This window comes from Manis javanica, chromosome 1, assembly GCF_040802235.1.
Source record: "Manis javanica isolate MJ-LG chromosome 1, MJ_LKY, whole genome shotgun sequence".
NCBI classification, from domain to species: Eukaryota; Metazoa; Chordata; class Mammalia; order Pholidota; family Manidae; genus Manis; species Manis javanica.
This window is the reverse complement of record NC_133156.1, coordinates 204998876-205017590: the sequence shown is the minus strand read 5'-3', so window position 1 is coordinate 205017590 and position 18715 is coordinate 204998876. Positions and strand designations below refer to the sequence as shown.

The 18715-nt window shown below is 35.1% G+C and overlaps 2 protein-coding genes across 6 annotated transcripts in view; one reads left to right on the top strand and one right to left on the bottom strand.

Moving 5' to 3' along the window:
• PIGF (phosphatidylinositol glycan anchor biosynthesis class F) overlaps positions 1 to 833 on the bottom strand; it is a 39122-nt gene extending 38289 nt beyond the window's left edge. The window contains exon 1 of one of the 3 annotated variants that reach the window (XM_073213548.1): positions 696 to 833. The gene's annotated coding sequence lies outside the window, so the exon portion shown is untranslated. Of the gene's footprint in view, positions 1 to 631 lie in introns of all 3 variants that reach the window. The other 2 variants (XM_073213538.1, XM_073213553.1) reach the window with 2 other exon arrangements.
• The window catches only part of CRIPT (CXXC repeat containing interactor of PDZ3 domain), a 60892-nt gene continuing 43010 nt past the window's right edge, over positions 834 to 18715 (top strand). For 2 of the 3 annotated variants that reach the window (XM_073213569.1, XM_073213570.1), the window contains exons 1-4: positions 834 to 985; positions 5475 to 5540; positions 6392 to 6446; positions 9734 to 9837. In XM_073213569.1, the coding sequence (XP_073069670.1) occupies positions 970 to 985; positions 5475 to 5540; positions 6392 to 6446; positions 9734 to 9837 (241 nt within the window). In that variant the 5' untranslated portion in view covers positions 834 to 969. Of the gene's footprint in view, positions 986 to 5474; positions 5541 to 6391; positions 6447 to 9733; positions 9838 to 10133; positions 11045 to 18715 lie in introns of those variants that run through there. The other variant, XM_017646055.3, reaches the window with a different exon arrangement.

Here is an 18715-nt window from a genome sequence, read left to right as displayed (position 1 = left end):
ATACCTAGTCGTACATTTTTCTGGACCACTCTCAGAATCCCAACTGATACACGCAGATTCGGATCTAACCCAACGAGCAGCACCCAAATTCAAATGCTTGCTGAAAGAATAACGAACGAAAGAAAGTGGGCGGGTGTTTGCCTTTCCTGTGAAACCAGTCTTGTGTTAGGCCCTAGCGAGCACATAAGGACACCCAGCAGGTGTTCCGCTGGGCGGCCACTGGCTGGGTCCGCAAGCACTACGGATGCGGAGGCCATTCAGAACGGATCCCAGAGGAGCCTTAGCGGGAACTGCAGGACCTTTTTGCAGACCCACCCTAAACTGGGTCCCTCGGGACTCTGTCCAAGCATCAGCCAACGTGAATGTGGGCAGAAGGGGACGAGCTAAGAGGCATAATCAAAGAGCACAGGGTGGAGACCAGGAGAAACCAAGAAAGACACAAGACAGTCGGATCCGAAAGAGGGTGGGACCTGAAGGGCAGCCCCTGGGTCACGCCAGAATGGAGGCGCTGGAGAGACCCGAGGGCACGAGCTGGCCAGGGGCACGCAGGCTCATGGCCATTTGGGCGATTGGCTGGGGTTGCCTGCACCCGCGGGACGCTCGCATACCGGAAGCGTTCAGCTGAGCTTACCTAACTCTCCCGCCCGCGGAGGAGAACGCACGACTACTCCCTCCCACCATCAGGTGCTACTCACCGCCCCAACTCTCACGCAGGCGCAGGCCTGTGGGGGCGGAAACCCAAAGCCTCACAGCCAATCGCAGAGGTGGAAGGGCGGGCTATGGAAGCAGCCCCGCCTTCCTGCCTGCGTTTATTCCTCCCGTGGCTTTCCAGGTGTAGGATCAGCGCGGCAGAGGGCGGGGGGGCCGGAAGTGGATAGTAGTAACCCGGAAGGGGAGTCCTCCGCTGGCTGTGGTGTTGATGTTTTCGGGTTACTGCTACGTCTCTGATTAAGGGAACCCCCGGGAAGGATGGTGTGCGAAAAATGTGAGTTAAGGGACAGCTTCTGCGGGAGGAGACTAAGAGAATCTAACTGAAGTTCTCCGGGAACTTTGCCCTTTCTTTGTTTTTTCTTCGGCCACAGGTCTCTGATTCCAGCCTCTGCTATCGTTCCCTTTGACGGCTCCTGTGCCTCCCCGATGACTATATAGTTGTTAAGCTTTCAGGGTGGTGTCTGTTTTCTACATCTTTGTCTATTTCCATTGCCTACCCCCGACCCCGGATCTCATCCCCTACAGCTTCTTGACTGGCTTCACCTCGCAGACCTTCGTGGTTAGAATGGATCTTCAAAGTCATTTCTGCAGCATTTAGAGTTACCAGGCTTAGCAGATAAACATACCTGATGCTCAGTTAAATTTGAATTTCAAGTGAACGAAGAATAATTTTTTAGTATAATCATATACCATGCAATATTTGAGGCTTTCCTCTGCTTTCTGCTCCTTCCTACTGTAAGTATTTTGCACTTTTAGGATATATTTTACTAAAAAATTATTCAGTGTTTATCTAAAACTTAAATTTAACTGGGGATCCTGTAGTTTATCTAGCAACCTTAAGTTAACATGCCTTCGGATGGCTTAACTGCTGTTTGCATCAATACCTACAGAACTGAGGGGGTCGGGCATAGACTTTCACCACCTTCAAAGCAGGCTGTGTAGATTTCACTGGCTTCTACAAAAGTCTTTGCCCCTATAGATGCTATCCAGTGATTCTAATGCTAACCTTTGAGTTTTTTAGAAAATATTTTATGGTGTTTTTACCTATGTTTAAAAATGGCTGTCATCATTTCTAAGTCTCTTTTTCTTAAGGCTAGACATTTCTGGCTCTTCTGTGACAAAATTTCAAGTCCTCTTATCCTGATCATTGCCTAATTAACATGACCTATTTTGTTTATATCCCCCCAGCAAAAAACTTTGAACACAGATTCCTGTGAGTTTGAATTGCAGTTGTTATATTAGGTAAAAGAATGATCATGGACAAGTTAGTTACCTAGTATTTCTTGGCCTCGGTTTTCTCATCTGAAAAGTGAGAGTAATACATAATTCAAGGAGTTTGTGAGAATTAAATGAGATGATGTGGGTAAAGCCTTTTATAAAAGTGCCCTAGTGTATACTAAAAAGCTGGTCATTTCTATCATAACCCCCTAATATGTGGCAATTAGAATTAAATGCTGCTCTATTTTGTGGGAGGGCACAAGTGAAACTTATACTTCCTTTTATGTGTACTTGATACCACTGTTGTCTCACAGTAAGCTTTAAAAAATTATATTGAGAGGTAATTGACACATATAGTTCACCCATGTAAAATCTACAATTCAGTTGTTTTCAGTATATTCAGAGTTGTGCAACCAACACCACAATTTTAGAACATCATCAAAAAGAACATTAGGCTTTTTTTAACATTAACATCCTTTAATTCTCCTCCATCCTGTACTTAAGCAGTTTTTTGGTCTTGCTTATTTGAGTGAATATGACTTAAATATTTTAGATTATGCACCTGCCCTGATGTCTTTTCTCTTAAGTAGCATAGTCCTTAAATGTGTAAATCTGACCTTCTATGTAATTTGTGTAAATTCTGTACATTTATTTTCTGAGGATGGGAATTCTGCCTGGTTTCACTTGTTTTGTGTGATGTTTTTCACACTGTAAGTGCTTTGTCCCTAGGAAATTGAGGATACTGGGAAAATTGTGACAGTTAATTTTCCAAGGTACATAAAAATTTAGAGAACCCAATATCTAAGGTGGTATTAAAGTAAATACACATACTTGATTCTGGACCACCATGTGTCAAGACAGGTCATTTACTTCTTACTTCTCTGCTCTTCTGAAAGTCTGTATTATTTTTTTGGTCTAATACCTTTCTACCTTTTGTAGTGTCATATTCCACAAATAAAAATATATTCTATTACATGTCTCATATCTCTCGATCTATCAAGTCATTCCACTCACCCAGTAAATAAGCTCAGACCTCTCCTATATGTAAAGCTACTCTCTTAAATAACTATTTTAGCACTCTTTTTGCCTTTTCATAAATTTTTTGAAAGACTTATTGTTTATTACCTTCAGATTTTCAGTTACTTCTTAGTGTTTTATAAACTGACTGTTACATTGCCACACTACTGAAAGAACTTTAAGAAGTTCACCAGTGATCTCCTAATCACCAAATTCAAAGACATTTCTTTCAGTCTTATTCTATTCCTCTGTAGCTTTAATATTTTTTCTAGGTTCTCTTTGAATTTACTTCTTCCCATGCTTCCTTACCATTATAATATTCAAGTTTTCTTATTTCTCCTTTTTTCCTTTAAATGTTTCCCATTGAGATGTCTTTGACTTTCTTTGACTCTGAGTTTTTGAAAAACTTTTGACTCTTGCTTTTGGAAATACATGGCTTCGAGTAGCCCATCAAGCCAATGAATGTCTAATCCATATCTCCAAACTTGACTTCTCTCTTACCTAAGCACCAATTGAAAGTTTTTTTCCTAAACAATCCTGGGAACCTCTACTTGGTTGTTATCTAGTAGTTTAAATACTTCCAAGACTGAATTCATCATCATACTCCACAAATCTGTACATTTTTTCCCATGATTTAATGGCATGACAGTCTTCCCAGTTACCTATTTACAAAGCCTCAATCATCTCTCATTCATTCCCTTATCCTCTGTAAACCTACATCCCAACAGTTGCCTGTCCTGCTTATCTTACTTCCATAGGATAGTTCAGATTTTCCCTAGCCTCTCATTTATTCCTCAGCTACCCTAGTTGAGATCCCCATCACTCTGAGTTAGATTAATGGTCCCCTATCAGCCCCCTTCCCCTTAAACTTCTCTCCCTGCTTTTGGCTCTCCTCAGTAAACCATCCTACATGCATGTGAAGGCCACCAGGGAAAATTGCCCAAATGAATGGATTGTTAACACTAAAATTTGCAGTTCCTAATTTCTAGATCTCTAATACTATTTATCAGTCTTTTTTATTTATCTTTTCTCAGGTCTCTTGCCCTTTGTCATTAGGGATTGTACCAAGCCCTCTGATTACTTAAACTTCCTCCTACCCTCATCTATCTCATCTAATGCTGACAAATAGCTTCTTATAGGTATAAGAAAAGCAAGGTACTCAAATGGGAACATTCTTAACTTCTCACTTTTACTATACCTGTAAACATATCTACATCCATACCCACTTTACCTCTTTCTCTTTCATCTTTGGAGGAAAATGCTGCTCATGTGTCTTTGTTGCCATCCCTTCTTACCTCTTCTAGGTCCTTCGCCCCTATATCCTCTGGAATCTTTAATCAGCTCCCCTTCCATATCAACAGGCACCGTTAAACCCTGACTCCACCTTCCTTCTTGCATTTTCTTATCTTTCCTTTTCATTCATGAAACAAGTATCCCATTCATACCAAGTGTTAGACAGTAGGACCAAAGGGTGAGGACCTTGTCTTACTATTCTTCATCATTATGCTGGGACATTGTTCAGAGTAGTCATAGCAGATACCTGAATAGAACCTAAATATTAGTGCACTCTATCATATCTCTAATTTAAAACCTTGAATGAATTCTCAGTGTGAGTAAAATAATTTTGGGTTTCTGTATTTAGAGCCTGGCATTCAGGATGACCATCCACAATAGTGTTCCAGTTTATCTTTCCAATTTCATTTTCACTTACTCCTACTTTCCTCACTCTTTAGTCAAACCAAAGTACTTTACATGCCCATGTGTACCCTGAGCTTTCTGTGCCTTTCTTGAGGATACGTCCTTTGTCTAGTTTGCATTTATCCTCCTTCCTCCTCATTCTTCACAGTTCCATTACCACATACCCAAACCTCTGAGGCTTTCTCCACACAGTTTTCCTGAATTTTCCTAGCCAAGGTTATTTCTTTCTCCATGGAATTTTTCCTAGTAATTTAACTCTCAGTTATTATAATTTTTATATTCTAGTTTATGTTTTGATTGAATTGTTCTTAATATTTTGGGGGGTCTTTGATTCCTTTGAGAATCTGATGGAAGTTGTAGACTCTTACAAGAAAAGAAATGGATATGCAACAGGTTTATAAAATTTCATCTTGTCACATGTGGAACCTAGAGAAAATAGTGTATTGTAAGCTCCTGAAAACCTAGAGCTTTATCTAATTAATCATTTTATTTTTCTTTGAACTTTGTAAAGTGGTTTATACATCATAAGTGCTTAATATTTATGGAATGAAGAGATTTATGAGTTTTTTAAGATTTATCAGATATTTGTAAAGTATGCAAGCACAGTGAAAGCCTATTTTAAGCCATCTTATTGTGTATTACTGAGACTCAGTTATCCATAACCCATAGTTAATATCTTAAGTCTCAGTTCACTGACCCCATACCTCAGCTTTAACAGGCTCCTACTGTAATATGACTGTTGATACCATTGTGAACTTTAAGTACAATGTACTGTATTTAATAGATAGTAAATTCTAATTCCCATTACTTTTACTGTTTTGTTATAACAGGTGAAAAGAAACTTGGTACTGTTATCACTCCAGATACATGGAAAGATGGTGCAAGGAATACCACAGGTATTTTTCCTTTTAGATAATGGAAGTTGAATCAAATTCTTCCTGTGACCAATGTTTCAATTTCTACATTATTTGTAAAATAAAATGTTGTTTTATATACTCTGTATATTTATTAATACCAGATTCCCTAATGATTTGTATCTTCTATTTAGTTCTCTCATTTTCAGGTAGGAGTTCCTAATCTAGTAGGCAGGAAGTAGCAAAATAATTAGATGATTTTCACTCAATGAGCATATCTAATAATTGACTTGATTCAGCTTAATTAGTATCTGTGTTTAATTCCCCCTCCTTACTGACTTTTATATTCTTGAACAAGTCATTTAAAGTGTTATAGCCTTTCTATATTCAGCCATAAAAAAGAAACAAGTCGCCATTTATGACAATGTGGATGGACTTAGAGGATATTATTCAGCCGTAAAAAAGAAAGAAGTCGCCATTTGTGACAACATGAATGGACCTAGAGGGTTTTATGCTAAGTGAGATAAACCAGTCAGGGAAAGACAAACACCATATGATTTCACTTACATGTGGAATCCTAAAACAAAACAAAGTGAACAAAATAGCAATAGACTTATAAGACTCTGAGAAGTGACTGGTGGTTACCATGGGGGAGGGTGTGGTGGGTGAGTGAAATAGGTGAAGGTGATAAAGAGGCACCAAATTTAACAAAAGAAAACTTCACATTAGTGTGACTATTGCAATAAAGATAATTGAGCTTCATCAAAAATTTATTATAAAATAAATGATACTGATACTGACTTATGGTACCAAATAAATAAATAAATCCAGTATATGTTATATGTGAAATGTGTAGAAATAACCCACTAATATATACGTATATTTTGCTATAGAAAGTGGTGGAAGAAAGCTGAATGAAAATAAAGCTTTGACTTCAAAAAAAGCAAGGTAGGTATGGAAGCAGTCACAAATTTCCACTCTTACTCTTTAGCATACTGGAGTGAACCTGGTATGCATCATTCTATTGTGATAAAATAGCTTGGTAGTTTCTAGCAGGCAAAACCAAACTGTCTGTTAAAACCTGCTGGTTTCACCTTGTTCCTATTCACTGTATCATTATATGAAGATATTAGCACTACTTAGTTTTTAATTATAGCAGAAAACATGACTTGTATTTTATCTAATTCTTTTTTATCCCACAAATTAGAGGCAACAGAGAAATGTGACAGATCATAAATTCTGGAGTCAGTCCTAAATTTGAATGTATGTCTGTCACTGTCCAGCTCTCTGACCTTAATCAAGTTAAGCCAGTTTCTTAACTTTTGAACTTTGCTTTTTAATATGAGCATGGGAATAAAAGTGTCTCCCACTTTAAAAATAGTTTTTTGACACCATGCTTTACTATTTCTAGTCTTAAAAAGTCCATGAACCATTCCAGCTGCCACTCTGTGTCCTCACTTCCCTTTATAGCAAAAGTTTTCAAAAGCCTTATCTAGATACCTTCTCAGTGTCCTTAAGTTCCATTCTCTCCTTCAGCCTCTCCAGTCAGGCCTTCATCCCTACCACACCCTTGAAACTGCTCTTGTCAAGATTCTTGTCTTGCCCATGACCTCTTAAAATGATGACCACTTCTCTATTCTAAACCTTATTTAACCTTTTAACAACTGTTATTTTTGCAACCCTGTATTCTCTTGGCTTTGGGATAACACACTCTCCTTTCCTTCCAACTCAGTGGCTGTTCCTTCTTAATCAAGTGCCTCTGGACTCAATCCTAGACCTTTCTTTTTCTTTTTTTTTTCTTTTCCCTATTTATAAATTTATAATCTCTCAAGTGACTTTAGTCCAATTGCTTTAAATTCGAACTATATGTTAATAACTCCCAGATTTATCTCTAGTCATGACTTCTCTGAGCTCAAACATGTATCTAACTGCCTGCTTGACTTAGCCAATTTGATATCTAACAAGCAACCTCTTTTTCCTTTAGTCTTCCAATCGTAGTCTTCTCATCACTGCACCACTGTCCAGCCCAGCTGTGTAAGCCTAGAAGCCAGAATCTTTCACTGATTCCTCCTTTTCCCTCACGTCCCATATCCATCAGTAAATTGTTTGACTCTGCCACCAAAATACAGCCTGAATCCATCTATTTCTGCCCATCTCACTGCTATCACCCTGTTCCAAATCACTGTTATTTCTTACTTGGATGCTGTTGTAACTTTCTATCTCTCTGCTTCCTCTCTAATTCCTTGTAGTTCAGTCTCATAGTAACCAGAGTGGTCCTTTAAAGGGCATATAACTCACTGCTCAAAAGTGTACAGTGGTTTTCTTTTTCACATTGAATATAATCCAAACCCCTTACCATGTTCGTACAAGGTTCTCCACGATCAGGCCCCTCCCATCTCTCTGACTTGCTGTTATATCAGCTCCTGCATCAGAAATCCCAAGTCCACTCACACTGGAAGAGATTTATGCTTGCTGCTCCCTTGAACTGATCCCTCAGAGCTTAGATAGTTGGCTTCTATTTACTTGGGTCTCAGCTGGAATGTCACCTCAGAGAGGGTCTAACAGCATCTAAACTAATGTCTTCCCTTCTTCCCTTCATGTCTGCCACAGTATCCTATTTGAATTTGCTCTGCAACATGTGTCAGTATTGGAAAAGCATGTTTGTTTCCTTAATATGTATCTCCTCTCACTAGAATATCAGCTTTCTAAGGTCAACGTTCATTGTTGGTATATAAAACAGTAATAGGCACATACTAGGCACTCAATATTTATTTGCGAAATGAATAAATACTTGTTTCATGGCATTGTCCCAAGGATGAGAAATAATAATAAAGCTTGTACAACATACAGTGCTAGGCACATAAAGATGCTTATTAAATAATGGGTATAAAACACGATATTGTAATTTTCAGTGCAGCATCACACTATGTATTGTTGACTGATTTATTGCTGTCTTCTAAGACCACTCAGTTCTTATTGACCACGTTGTTATTTTAGAAACTTCTGGTTCTTTTATGTTCCCAAACTTACTCTGATACCATTAATAAGTAGCTATTACTGTGGATACTTTATCTCATTTTGGAAAGTGTACTACCGTACTGCATGGAATCTTGAGATAACAATATTTGTAAGATTCATCGTCTCTTAAAAAAGGAAAGAGCTCTGCCACTTACAATATTTTAGAGATAATAAAATGTGCATCTTAGAATACAGTAAGGTTTTCAGAAAAAGTAATCTCTAGACACACTGGTACAAACAAAATTAGCTTATTTAAAGGAAGAATAGTGTCTACTCTGTCTTCTCTTGTGAAGAGTAAAGTGGCATTCTTCTGGGTTTGGAAAAATTAACCTTTGAAAATGAGCCATTGTGTTGTATCCTAAGAGAAGAAACCAGGTCTAGAACAGTGTTGGTGTTTGGTATATGAATAGCATTATAAAAAGTTACTGATAATTTAGGGGGAAGAATTTCCTCTAAAATTGTTTTGCACTCCAGTCAGTATAAGGTGGCATTTTTATGTAATAAAAACCTTTTTATCTAAAGGGATTGGATTGGTTAATTGAAAACATCAGTTAAAGCCAGCAATCATTAAAAGATATACATACTTTTAAGTTACAACACGTAACTATACATGCATTCACCAGTCATTTGGGATGAAGACAAGGTCTTTCGAGTATGAGTCAATGGTGATAAGACTTCTTTATCATTTTCCTCACATCAATCATGACCAGAGTATATATAAATATATCCAGTATCTTTAAAGTGGAGCAAGAACTGACACTTGCAAAGTTCCAAGACCTTCCACTACGATTTTTCCCCAATTTTAAAGTTGTCTTACTCATGCTTAATTCAGTAGCAATTTTTATGATTCATACTTATCTAGTCATCCTGAAGCATTCACTAAGTTTTTAATAGAATCAATCACACTTTTTGCATTTCATCAGTTTCCGTAATATTTAATTATATCACACAAATAGATTAACAGATATAACTGATATAAACAGGTTTGGGATTAAGTACAACTTACTCTTTATAAGCATATAACTTGCATGGAAGGGGCAGAGGTGTGCAGGCATGTTAGGAGAGGGGCCAGCTAGAAGAGTGCTGTGCCTGTCAATTTTAGAGTTTAATAGAGGGAATAGAGAGCATGGATTTAATCTCATTTGTTGCTTACATGAAGCTATTTAAGAGTATTTCTATTGTGTTACATATTTTTCTTCCTTTAAAAACATCTCTAGATTTGATCCCTATGGAAAGAATAAGTTCTCCACTTGCAGAATTTGTAAAAGTTCCGTGCACCAACCAGGTTCTCATTACTGCCAGGGCTGTGCATACAAAAAGGGTAAGTTTATTTTAATATTGTATTTCAGTTCGTATCAAACCTACTTCATTTGGTACTGATTAGATAACATGGAAAACTATTAGCCTTTCATAAGTCCTGTTAGTCAGATGTTCTTTTTTCTAAGCAAAATAAAATTTAGAACTTGTTCACAGTAAAGGTATATATTTTCTTTTTCTCTTAATTATTTTTTAAGCTTCAGGAGTGACTTAAGTAAACCAGACCAGTAGTATTTGATATTTGCTTGTTATTATTAGTTGATATTATGATTTGATTGCCTACATATTTTTTTGTTTTAGGCATCTGTGCGATGTGTGGAAAAAAGGTTTTGGATATCAAAAACTACAAGCAAACATCTGTCTAAATGTATTGGTGAAGTTTCTGGCTTTCTATTTGATTTTACTTTCTGCTTTGAATTTGCAAGGCATAACATAGATGTTCAAGTTACAAAATAACATGTCTTATTATGACATGAATTTTAAACCAGGCAAGTTCATTGGTACTCATTCTTTTGCTCTCAAGAAGTTCTGAATAGCAACACTGTAACCAATTTTCTGCCTTGTTGTTATTTTCATGACAAACATCTTACTGAACTAGAATAAGTAGCAAATTTAACAAAAAAATACTTTCCCAGTTCTGTATGCACTTTTTATTTAATTATTCATGTAATTCTTACTATCCTCTCCCTTTACCTTATTTATAGATATTGAAAAAGTGAGATCATTGGTATTTTTTTCTGAACTTGGCATCCAGATTTATTCTTCCCTCATTCCCTTGTTGGCTGCATAGTTCATAGAATCAGCAGTCTTTTCATTCATTGCAGTTTCACAGGGCATTTAAATATCAGACCATTGGTGCTGAAGAGTTCCTTAGTAATTAGCTCAGACTCAAATCGAACACAAGTTGTGTTTATGATATTTTTTATTTGTCCTTGAAGCCAAAGTGCCAATACCTTTCATGTGAAACTGGGAATGCAAGAGACACTCTGTATGTATCCAAATGAATACACTGGGTTTTAGAAAAACACATAACACATGTTTCTTTGAATTCAAACTGTCAGGAAGGCCAGGAGAACAATGTTCACCCATGATGATGTGTAATGTTTTAATTGCCACTCTTTGGAAACTCTCTTTGAAGCAGAAACCAAACTTTTTTTAACCTCCTTCTCTGCCTCCCATCCCTGTATGCCCAATAAATAGAACAAAATAAGCATTTTGACTCTTTATATGTACATATAAATATGTATATATAATAGACTGCTGAAAGACCACAAAGATTTTTCTTATGCTGCCTCCAGAGGTTCAGGACTTCTGCTTTTGAAACCTGCAGCCTACTATGGGAGACCAAGAGGTTTGGGATTAAGTACAACTTTTTTAATTGCCAAGGGCAGTATATATAAATACATATCACTGTAAGATATGTAGAATAGATAACGTAACATATGGGGTATAGATAATTACATTTTTATTTGTTTAAACATTATAGAAAGTATTTAAAATTTTAACTGTTTCATTTATCTATAAGGTTTTTTAAACTTTTTCTAGAATACATTGTTATTCTTATCCAGAAAGATCACAAGGATGGTGCAAAAAATGCAATTTGCCACAGTAGCTCTGAAGGCAGGAAGTATCTTCTCATGCTGTAATCAATTTGGAATTTTTAATTAAAATCAATACAAGGGATCCATAATAGGACCCCGGTAGAGAGTGGCGAAGGTTCATGAAAAGTTGGGTTGGTCAACTTTGGGAAGAATACATCTCTCAGGTATCGACTGGGATCTAGACTTCCACAACTCACATTTCATATTCATGCCTTGAGTACCCTGCTTCCATAAATGATCCAATGGCCTAGCTTAGGTTCTATGAAGATTTTTGCTAGTATTACATCTCAGAACAGAATACAAATATTGTAAATCTTCATATTATTGAAGTAATACTATGACTACCAAAAATTGAATAGTTGTTAAATGAAAAGGAAGATCCCCAAACCAAACATGAACATAGTGTTTTTTAAAAAGAAGTCATAAAAACAGAAAATACCGCATTCAGATAGCAGAATTAAGGACAAACATAGATTTTATTAAAGTAAATGCACAAATGATGAGATAATGTATTTTTTTAAATTTCAGATTGCATTTTATATACATACATAAATATGAAACAATTAAATACTAATAGAACACTTAAGTGTATTCATTAGAATATGCCGTCAAGATGACATAAGAATTACATATATGTACAGAAGTTTATGTATACATAGAAAACATCTGAAATCTTATTAGTACTGTTTTGCTCTGTGGAGTGGAGCTGGGGGTTAAGAAAAGAGAGGCTTAACCCTTTATAGCCTAATGCCAACAACCTAATAATTTTAGCCCCTAGTTCCCTTACCTGGGGTAACAGGAGAATATTAAGAATTTTAGTATCCTGGAAATGAATATTTACGAGCAGATATATGTATATATTTGTTCTGCGCATTTTAAGTAGAAGAAATATATATACTGTTCTTCACTTTGACTTTTTTAATATTTCTCATATTTGCTTTACCATTTTCTATCTCTTATTGTATATTTTTTCTTGACCTATTTGAGGGTACATTACAGACATCATATCCTTTGCCCCCCTTTTTTAAGGCAGTACAACATGATGGTTTGATTTATATATATTGTGAAGTAATTACCACATTAGGTTCCAGCTAACATTCATCTTCTCGTGTAGATGCAATGAAACAATTTTTATCCCTCTTTTCATAAAAATTTTTGTTTGAATTATGTGTAAATAAAAATTTATTCACAAGGAAAAAAAACTGTTCTCCTTGTGATGAGAACTCTTAGGGTTTACCATCTTAACAACTTTCTTATATACCACACAGCAGTGTTAGCTGTAGTCATACTGTACATTACATCCCTAGTACTTATTTATCTTATAACCAGAGGTTTGTACCTTTTGATTACCTTCAGTCCCCCTCCCCCCAACCCTCTGGCTCTAGTAACCTGATCTCTTTGTCTATGCATTTGGGGTCTTTTTTGTCTTTTTTAATTTTTTAGATTCCACTTGTAAGATCATATAGTATTTGTTTTTCTCTGATTTATTTCACTTAGCATAATGCCTTCAAAGTCCACCCATGTTGTTGCAAATGGTAGGATTTCCTCATTTATTTATGGCTGAATCAATGAATCAATGAAACAATGAATCAATATTTCATTGATTGTGTATGTGTGTGTGACACACACATGCAAACACACACATCATCACTTGTTTATCCATTCATCCATCAATGGGAACTTAGGTTTTTCCATGTCTTGGCTATTATAAATAATGCTGCTGTGAACATGGAGATGCAGGGATCTTTTTGAGTTAGTTTTCATTATCTTTAAATATATTTCTAGAAATAGAATTGCTGGATCTTATGGTCATTCCTTTTTAATTTGTTGAGGGTCCTCTATACTGTTTTCCATGCTGGCTACACCAGTTTACAATCCCACCAGCAGTGCACAGGGTTCCCTTTTCCCCACATCCATGCTAGCATTTGTTATCTCTTGTCTTTTTGATGTTGGCCATTCTAAAGATCTGAGGTGATTTATCACTGTGGTTTTAATTCACATTTTCCTAACAACTAGTGATGTTGAGCATCTTTTCATATACTTGTTGGTATTTGGGTATCTTTGGAGAAAAGTTTATTCAGATCCTTTTAATTGCCCATTTTTTAACTTGATTATTTGGCTTTTTGTTATTGAGTTGTATGAGTTCTTTATATGTTTTGGATATTAAACCCCTTACCAGCTATATGGTTTGCAAATATTTTTTCCCATTCCATAGGTTGTCTTTTCACTTGGTTGATCATTTGTGTTGGTTGTGATCCTTTACCCTTTAATACCATGAATGTACTTAATAAGAACAAACATCAAAGTACAGTTATCAAATTCATGAATTTAGCATGGATACAATACTTTAATCTACAGTGCCTATTCCAATTTCATTTGTGATTCCATTGGTAATTCTTTTTCAGATACAGGATCTGGTCCAGGCTCAGATGTTAGATCATCATGATTCTGCTGGGACAGTTCAGCCTTCTTTGTCTTTTGTGGTATTGCTATATTTGTAGAATGCAGGACAGTTAACTTGTAGAATATCCTTTAGCTTGGGTTTTTTTGGTGTTTCCTTATGGTTACATTTGGTTATACAGTGTGGGCTGACATACTATGACTGATGTGTCCTCCGAGTGTCACAGCCAGACTCACATAATGTCCCTTTGCCCCCTATTAATAATGTTCATTTTGTTCTCTTGGATAAGAAGTCCAGTTTCTCCATTGAATAGTTACTATTTTTTTCCTTTTGCAGTTAGTGAGTAATTTGTGAGGATAAACTCTGAGACCATGTTGATATTCTAATCCTTCATCAAACCTGCTCCTTCTAGATTTAGCATCCTTTGATGAATCTTACCTGAAAAATTTTTGCTGTGATGTTTACAAAATTGTGATTTTCTCATTACATCATCCTTTCTGTATTAATTAAGAAAAGGTTTCTACTCCAAGGAAAAGGTTTCCCTTAACCAGGGTGGATATCAGTACAGAATAAATGTTTTTTTTCTGACCATTTGAGTGTTAGTTATAGATGTGATACCTCTTTACTTCAAATACTTAAGTATATATTTTCTAAGAACAAGAATATTTTCTTATATAACCATAGCACAATTATCAGAACCAGGAAAGTAACTTTAATATAATACTGTTAGCTAATCTTTTCCATATTTCACTACTTCCAGTAATGGCCTTTGTTTAAAACACTGATCCAGGATCCAATCCAGGATAACACATTACATTTAGTTGTCATGTCTCTCATCTCCTTTAATCTAGAACCATTCTAAAATCTGTCTCACAAAAATATCAAGGTGGTAAAACACATAGATCAGTTATTTTATAGAATTTCACTTAATCTAAGTTTTTCTGCTTTTTCTTTACAATTAAATGGAACATACACATTTTGGTAGGGATATCAGAAGTGATGCCTTCTCCTTTTCAGTGCATCATACCATGGTATCAGTTGTCCCATTACAAGGTATTAACTTGGATCACTTGTTTTAGGTGATACCTGCTAGATTTCTCCACTGTAGTTTCTATTTTTTTTCTATTAAGTTAATAAGCATTTGGTAGGGAGATACTTTGAAACTGTAAATATTCTGTTTCTCAGCAAACTTTCACACACTAATTTTAACATCCAGTGATGTTTCTTGGCTGGATTAATTGTTACTCTGGGGTTGCCAAATTGTTTTCTAATTCTGTCATTCCTTTTACATTTATTAGTTGGCATTCTGCATTTGCTGTAAGGAAAAGCTTTCTCTTTTTCCAACTTAATATTAACTCACAGATTCCTGTTTTATTCAGTCTGTTATTCTCATTTGTTTTGATGTCCCAGTAAGAGACCTTTCAGTCTGTCTCCTAGGACTGTCTGACATATTCTTATCATTCTTTAAGTATTTCCTTACTTTCTAGCACAAGATGTTTCAAGTTTATCTTTTTCTCCCCCTACCCAGCCCTGGAAGCCATTTCTCCAAAGATCCCTAGTTTATTTAAGTGGAGAATAGTGTTCAGATAATAAGATCTAGGTCTGATGGGTTATAGTGCCTTTAGGCCCCTTCAACAGTAAGAGCTAGGATACATATATATTAGAAATCACAAGTTTTACTGATATCTCCAACTCCAACCCAACCTCGCAGGATTTTTTCTTGCCTTTCCCTATTTCATATTTGTATCCTCTGCCACAGTGAGAACCCTAGGTTCCAGCATCATCAATGTACTTATTCACTTGCAGAACTATGATTTTTATATCAGTGATGTATTTTTTGATTAAAAATAATTTTTAAGTTTTTAAAAAAATCTAGGTAAGCTACAGGAGAATTACATATGTGAATGTCATTCATCATTCTGTTATTATACAAAGAAAGAGGTTTGGAAATTTCTGTGCCTCCCAGATAAATTTGGCAAATGAGCAAATGGTACTAAATATTTTTTTTCAATACAGCTAATATTTATTGAACCTCTTCTTCTCATCCGTAATCAGATTGCTGTTGTTGGTTTCAAAGTGTTTGTTCATAAGCAAGAACTTGATGAGCAACCCATCAGATTAATGTAAAGTTGTAAAAGTAAGGTATGACAATAGGGACAAGGAAAATATTGACAGAAAAGTAACTAAAGGAAGAGGCTAATTCAAAAGCAACAATTCTAGCAAAAAAAAAACAACTAGGGAATAAACTAAGGTAGTGCTAGGAGAATGGAAATGAAGTATAAATTTGAAAGACCTGGTAAAAGAAGATCTGACAGGACTTACTGATTAAATGTTGGGGCAATAAGGAGTTGAATCACAGTTGGTCTCATTTAGATGTCATAATAGTAGATTTCTCCACCAGATGGCAATAGTGTTCTTTCTTAGTGTATAATTTTTCATCAGGCTAGAAGATTTGCAGTTTTAGCAATTTAAAGATCAAATAGATGGACTTAAGCTTCCAGAAACTTGTATGCAAGATAGAGAAACCGTCCAATAAAAGTCCTAGAAAATATTTATTTTTTATATATATACAGATATGTGCATATCAATATACAAAATTTATATATGGATTTAACTTTAATATATGAATATGGTTAAACTGACAAGAAAGTAGTGGCCCTCAATGACCAGAAACAAAGGGAAAGTATAAATTCAAAGGGTAAACTATTACCAAAACCATTGCTTGCCTTAAGGAGTATCCCTTAAAGTCTAATCCCTGAAGGTCTAAAGTCTATGTCTTAAAGGGTATCAAATGCATGGAAGACAGAGCCCCGAACTTGAGCAAAGTGGGGAGGTGAAATCAGAAATGTGTGCATAAAGCAGAGAGCTTTGCAAGGTAACAATTTCTGTTGGTTTTCTGATATATGCACGCAAATATACAGAGAAGGGCTGGGGCAATACTTCGCTATTTTGACCTTTGCCCTGGGAAGACCATGGGAAAAAAAATAAAATCTCTCCAGAGATTTCAGCACAAAGATCCAGGGCAGAAAATATGAAATAGAAATTGAGACATGAAAAGCAGAGGAAAAAAGTCTGATATACACCCAGTTTCAAAGAGATATATTCATTTTTTTTTCATATAGTTTTAAAAAAATGAAATAGATATTTTCAGGCAGTGAATGAGTTTACAACCAAGAGATCATAACTAGAGGACATACCAAAAGATATACGTATACTTCAGGAAGAAGGAAATGAGCTCAAAAGGATGATACAAAATATAAGAAAGAATGGTGAATTTCAGAAAATGATAAATATGTAGGTAAGTATAGGTAAACATTGATTATGTAAGATGATGATATATAATTTGTGGAGTTAATAAGAACTAAAATACTAGAAAATAGAACATAGTTTAGTTGATCAGATCAAGCATTAAAGAAGGAAAAGAGATTGATTAACTTTCAACATGGCCAAGTTAAAAGTACATGTTACGATTTCTTAACAACTAAACAATAAAATAGAGTATGTAACTTCCAAACCAGAGGCATGTAGAAAGAGGGAAAAAATATCAGTCCAAAACAAGTTAAGAAGGGGGCGGAGGAGAAAAGAGTTATAAAGAAAAGAAGGAACAAAGTAATACAGAGGAAATAAATCCAAATATATATCTTATCATAATCAATGTGAAGATACTAACTTTCCCAGTTAAGGAGATGAATACTGTCATGTTGATTTTTTTTTTTTTTATGTTCTAGGAGTACGTTAAATGTGAGTTTATACTAAAAGGATGGAAAACTATCAGGCAAATACTAACTAAAAGTTGGTGTGGCTATGTTGATATAGAGAAAGTAGTCTTAAGGTAAAAAGCATTACTAGAGGGGAAAAAAGATCATCACATACTGATAAAAGTTTCAGGTTTCCAAAATAAATAAAAACTGTTAATTTATATGCTTTTAATAATACATCTTCAAAATACATAGAGCAAAAATTGACAAAGCTATTATAGTGGAAAATTTTATATACTTCTTTCAGTAATTGATAAAATAAGCAGCCTAAAGATAAAAATTCAGTAAGATTTAAACAGTAAATTAACAAGCTTGCTCTAATGGACATATATAAAATACCACCACAATAATTGAATAATATACATTCTTCTTAAGCATACAAGGAACATTTATAAAAAGTAATCATGTCTAACCCATAAGACAGGTCTCAACAATTTCAGAAGTTTGATATCAGAAAAACCATCCTCTAATCACAACACAGTAAGTTTAGAAATCAGAAAGATAATTTTTAAAAACTATATATTTGGAAATTTAAAACACTCATTTAAAGAACCAATGAGTCAAAAAAATCATAGTGGAATGAGAAAATACTTAAGATAAAATAAAAATGAAAATATTTTATCAAACCTTGTGGAATATGGTGAATGTAGAATTTTAAAGAAAATGCATAGCTTTAAATGCTTACATAGGAAAAAATGAGCTATGAATTGAACTTAAGTTAGAAAAACAAATCCAAAGAGTGTAAGAAGAAGAAATTAATAAAAATAAGATCATAAGTGAATCACATGTAAAACAAAATAGAAGAAACAGAGCTCAACAGAGCAAAAGTCAGTTCTTTGTAAAAAGTAATAAAATTCTAAAACTAGTAAGACTAAAAAAGTCAAGAATAGTCCATTTTTAGGAATAAACAATGGAACATAATTGTACATACAATAGGTTAAGAATTATGAACAATCATGCCAATATATTTGAAAAATATTAGATGAAATGGACAGTTTCCTGTAAAAATAATGATTAATCAAAGCTGACTCAAAAATAAATTAAAAATCTGAAAGGACCTATAATCATTAGAGAAATTTATCAGGAGTTAAACACCAGAATAAGATGGTTTCATAGGCAAGT